We start from the raw sequence: 5209 nt of genomic DNA on the forward strand, positions 1-5209 counted from the left end.
ATAGGAGCTGCGTTAAATAAAAATTAGTATTGCCATACTTGCGATTTGTCCAGGCTTCCAAGTTTGGGATAAGCCTATGCGTCCAGCGTCCTTTAGATGCGCGATCCCAGCGTGCTTGCCATCGTGCTACGCTCTGCATCCTTGCCTCAGTGCGAGTCGAGTTTGCTGTGTTGCTTCCATCGTGGGCTCTATAGCAAACTACAGCTTCTGTTGCCAGTTCGCTTAGCGGGACCATTCCTGCGATAACCAGCGCCGCTTCATCCGATACCGTCCGGAATGCGCAGCTGACCCGTAGAGCGCTTAGGCGATATATAGAGTGTACGCCCCGGCTGTAGCTGGGAACAGCCATAGCTCTGCTCCAGATGGGGGACGCGTACATTATTACCGCTCGGTTTACGGTCATAAGGAGACGGTGTCTCTGCTGTTTCGGTCCCCGTGTGTTCAGCATAATCCTGGATAGCGCTCGACAGGACTCTGCTGCTTTCTTGTGCACGTACTCCAAGTGCTCTTTGAACGACATTCTTGTGTCTGGCATGACACCCAGGTACTTTAGCGCCCTTGCCGATTGTCGCACTGCCGACTCTTATGTGCGCTGTTTCCACTCTTTTTCGACTGCTGACTAACACCGCTTTTGTTTTGTGAGCAGCCAGCTCGAGTCCAGCTGCTGCCAGCCATTGGTGCACCCGGTCAATACTGTGGTTGCACGATTCCTCTACGTCCTTCAATTCCTTGCCGACGACTACAAGGGCCACGTCGTCCGCGAAGCCGATGATACTTGTATCGATCGGGAGTTCCAGTCGGAGGATGCCATCGTACATGATGTTCCAGAGAAGGGGTCCTAGAACTGAGCCTTGGGGCACTCCAGCGGACACTTGATGTGTAGTGGGGCCGTCTGCGGTGTCGTATTGCAGCAGTCTTCCAGTGAAGTAGCTGCGTATTGTCTCCTGAAGATAATATGGGACGCGGAACGTTGACAATGCATCCAATATTTGTCCCACCTGGCTGTGTTAAAGGCGTGGGTTATTGCAACCCAATTATTTTACGAGCTAAGTAGGATATCTGTTAAGTCAGTGACTGTAAAATTCCTCCCAATACTTTGGCTTAGCTCTTTAGCAGAAAATCTGGGACAAACAAAAAAGACGTGTTCTGCGTCCTCTATGGTCCGCGCAGAGTGTGTGCAAAACGGATCCGTCTCATGCCTAAACCTAAGGAGATAGGATTTAAAGCATCCATGTCCTGTCAGTAGCTGGGTCAAGTAGAAGTCGGTTTGTCCGTGCTTCCTGCTAACCCACGGCCGTAGGTCCGGGACTATGCGTTTAGTCCAGCTGCCATTGGAGGAAGAAACCCATCGTGCTTGCCATTCTGCTAGTGTTGTCTCCCGGCTGCGTGCTACGGTGCGCTCTTCTGTTGAAAGTAGATCCAGCGGGGGCATTCCGGCCAGGATTAGAGCTGCGTCGTCTGAGACGGTCCGAAAAGAGCAGAGGACTCGGAGTGCGCATCTTCTTTACGATGCCCATTTGTGGCTGTAGGAGGGGATCCTCATTGCTGGTCCCCAGATCGATGAAGCGTAGAGGAGCATCTACTGGACCACGTTGCAGATCAGTCGTCTGCGGCGCTGTCTAGGGCCTCCAGTGTTCGCCATTATGCCAGATAGTGCATTTATAGCTCTACTCGCCTTTTCACCTGCGTATTTAAGATGCTCCTGGAAGCTGAGCCTGTGTTCCAGCAACACGCCTAGATATTTTATAGAAGGTTTGGAAACAACCTTAGCTCCGTCCACTGTGATGTTGGCGGCTTCCATTTGCTTCCGGCTGCTGATAAGAACTGCCTCTATTTTTTGCGCAGCTAAGTTGAGGCCATTTTCTACAAGCCACCTGGTCACCTTGTGGGCTGCTTCATTAGTTTTTCTCTCTTTCGCCACCGTGACGATTGCGATGTCGTCTGCGAGGAACGCTCCCAGTAATGGCGTACTTGCGTCGTCCTGCAGTCGTGTCGTATATGAGTACCCGGTCCTTGAAGTATCCGCCAACAAGACTGATGAGGTACTCGGAGATTTGCAGCCTGAAGAGTGCCAGGAGTATATTCACAAGGCAATACTTTTTGGATCCGCCGCGACATCGCGTGCCTCATACGGCCTTCCCTGCCGTGTCCGCTACCAATTTGATAGCGTCGACAGTGCTCCTGTGTTTACGGAAGCCGAACTGCTGGTCCGACAGTCCATAGCGATCAGCGATCTCCTTCTTCAGACGATCGCAGATGATGCGCTCGAAGAGCTTGCCCGTGGAGTCCAGCATGCAGAGTGGCCTGTAGGCGGGTCCTTTCCGGCTTTAGGGATAAGGACCAGTCTCTGCAACTTCCAGCACGTTGAAAAGGTTCTTTCGGCAATGCATAGGTTGAACACATTTACGACTGTGTCTACGTGAGCGCTAGCGATGGTCTTCAGCACTGCATTGGGGATGCCGTCGGACCCTGGTGCTTTGTTTGATTTAATACGCTTTAGCGCGGCACTTATGTCTTCTGTGTCGATGGGAAGCACCACCGACGTGCCTACGGCTGGAGGGTTGTGGCCTAGCTCTATCTGGCGCGGAAACAGTGTCTCCACTATCTGCTTTAGATGCTCTGGGCAGGTCGGTACGGGTCCTCTTGTGAGTTTGCCCATTAGCGTTTTGTAGGCTTGTCCGAAGGCTGGGTATCGGGTTGGTCGCAGAGTTGCATCCAGCATTGCCGCTTGCTTCGCTTGATAGCCATGGTAAGCATAGCTCGCCAGGAGTGGAGGGCTGCGCGAGCTTCTTCGGCTTCGTGCTCCAGGGCCAGGTTTGCTGTTTCCCGTCGCGCTCGTTTTGCTGCGCGCTGGTATATGCGTCTTGCTGTGTGGCACCTATTACGCACATCCTCTATTTCGCCATTCCACCATCGGACTGGCTTGTGTTTGTTACCTCCTTTCTTTTTCCTCACCATCGCTGTCCACCATCAGTATTGCTGACAATGGCCTGGTGGTCGCTATACGTATACAGCTGGGACACCTCCCATGTGGCCCGTCTTGCTATTGAGGAGCTGGCAAACGTCAGGTTAATAATTGAGCCGCGTCCTGCCTTGATGAAGGTGTGCTCGGTCCCGGTATTCAGCAGTGTTACATTAAGGGCTTCGAAGTCGTCTAGCAGCGTGTAACCTTGTGGACCCAACTCTCTTCAGTTGTGCCACGTCGGCTCGTATCTCTCTGGCTGTTTGGTTTATTAGCTCCTGCAGTTGTGCAGTGATTTTAGCAGTTGATAGTGGAGCTCTAGCAACTCTACTAGATTTCGCGAAGTCGAGACCATCTTCGCACTGGATAGACTCTGCCTATCTCGTTATACACTTGCAGAGGGTATTATAATTTTTTCGTGAAATGTGTAACGCATAGAAGGAGACATCTCCGACCCCATAAAGTATATATATTCTTAATCAGCATCAACAGCCGAGTCGATATAGCCATGTCCGTCCGTCCGTCTGTCTGTTTCTATGCAAACTAGCCCCTCAGTTTTAAAGCTATCTTACTGAAACTTTGCAGAACTCCCTCTTTCTGTTGAACGCAGCACATATGTGAAAATCAGCTGGATCGGACCACGATATCATATAGCTGCCATAGGAACGATCTGTCGAAAATTAAGTTTTTGTATGAAAAAACATTTTGTTTATCAAGATATCTTGACCAAACTCGGCATTTATTAGTTTTACTTTACTCCTCATATATATGCAAAATCCTATTAATATCGGACCACTATATCATATAGCTGCCGTAGGAACGATCGGCCGAAAATTAAGTTTTTGTATAAAAAAACATTTTGTTTATCAAGATATCTTGACCAAACTCGGCATTTATTAGTTTCATTTTACTCTTCATATATATGCAAAATCCTATTAAGATCGGACCACTATATCATATAGCTGCCATAGGAACGACGGTCGAAAATTAAGTTTTTGTATGAAAAAACATTTTGTTTTTCAAGATATCTTGACCAAACTCGGCATCTACTATTTTCCCGGTACTTCTTAGATAAGGGCAAAGCACTATGAGCATTATGAAAAGATTGGGTCTGCAAGGGTATAAGATCTTTGGCGTGCCGAAGATAGCCCTTCTTTCTCGTTGTTGTTGTTGTTGCCTCTATTATTTCGGGGTGGAGGTGTCCCCCTTGTTGTTTTGCATTCATTTCTTTGTGGTTGGGCCCCCCCTCGAGGCCTTTTGTTGACCGTTCTGTGCAGTCACCTTCGTGATCCCGTGGGTGTCTTTCCAGGGAGTGAGGTCCACGCGAGGTTTGACTCCGGTCTTGATGAGAGCCGGAGTTCAGAGCCAGATCGGTATTAGTCAGGACAATGTCAACTGATGCTGCACGGCCAACTTAATGGTAACGGACAACAAGGGTTTCTCGAGGCCTTGCCATGATTTTAATGGGGCGGGGGCAGCCGCAGCATTTGCAGCAGCCGTTTCCGCTCTATTTCACTCGGTTTTCTAAGGTCCTGGAATACTGCGGCCTGTCAACCCGGTTTCGTCGGATATTTAAGTGGCTTCCAGTATGCCGTAATTGAGACCTTACTGGGTGTCAATGGATCTTATGGGATCCTCTGTGCATGTCAAATAAGTGGCGCGAATTTGTCCCTTAGGGCGTCCCACGTTGACTACAAGTTTCCCTGTAGCGTTTGTTGGGAGTTATGCCGCCCGACTTGGCCGCCAGAGCCCCGTACCCACGCCGCCGGAGCGGTGGTGGTGGCTTAGCCAGATCCTCGGCCTTGTGTACCCGTTGGCCCTGTTGGACATTCAGCATTCTGCATTTATCTTTCTATTTGCATAACTACTAGCGCCATCTACTGGTGGCAATTAGGTATTTGTATCCTGGCTTGGTAGTGGCGCCATCTATTTGTCGCTCTATTATATGCGTTTGTGTGCTGTTTTTGAGCACTGCTCAGCTGTACTTACGCAAGTTGTCATCGCAAGCTTGTGACAGCTGATCGTCATCTGCATGACTTTCACAATTCACAGGGAGATTGGAAAGCTTTTCACTCAATGCGCTCCAGGGCACAATTGAATGGTGTTGTTGTTGTCTTACCCAGCGGAAGAGACCCGTCCGTCCGGATCCAGATACGTTGTTTCTGTCGTACAATCTGTCGCTTAGAGACGCTTTTCCTTTGCAGCACCTGCAGCAAAGGGCGCAAACCGGAGCACAAAAAAATGCGC

General features: G+C 49.8%; 1 protein-coding gene across 1 annotated transcript; it reads right to left on the reverse strand.

The window, feature by feature from the left end:
• Positions 1 to 257: 257 nt before the first annotated feature.
• Positions 258 to 4799, reverse strand: LOC138911759 (uncharacterized). The gene is made up of 6 exons (XM_070211140.1): positions 4649 to 4799; positions 2956 to 3169; positions 2364 to 2867; positions 2133 to 2304; positions 684 to 944; positions 258 to 353 (listed from the first exon to the last, which is right to left on the reverse strand). The coding sequence occupies exons 1-6, from the start codon at positions 4797 to 4799 to the stop codon at positions 258 to 260; spliced, it is 1398 nt and encodes a 465-aa protein (XP_070067241.1).
• Between the last annotated feature and the right edge of the window lie 410 nt (positions 4800 to 5209).

Source organism: Drosophila virilis, unplaced genomic scaffold (genome assembly GCF_030788295.1).
Source record: "Drosophila virilis strain 15010-1051.87 unplaced genomic scaffold, Dvir_AGI_RSII-ME tig00002610, whole genome shotgun sequence".
In the NCBI taxonomy this organism is placed as follows: Eukaryota; Metazoa; Arthropoda; class Insecta; order Diptera; family Drosophilidae; genus Drosophila; species Drosophila virilis.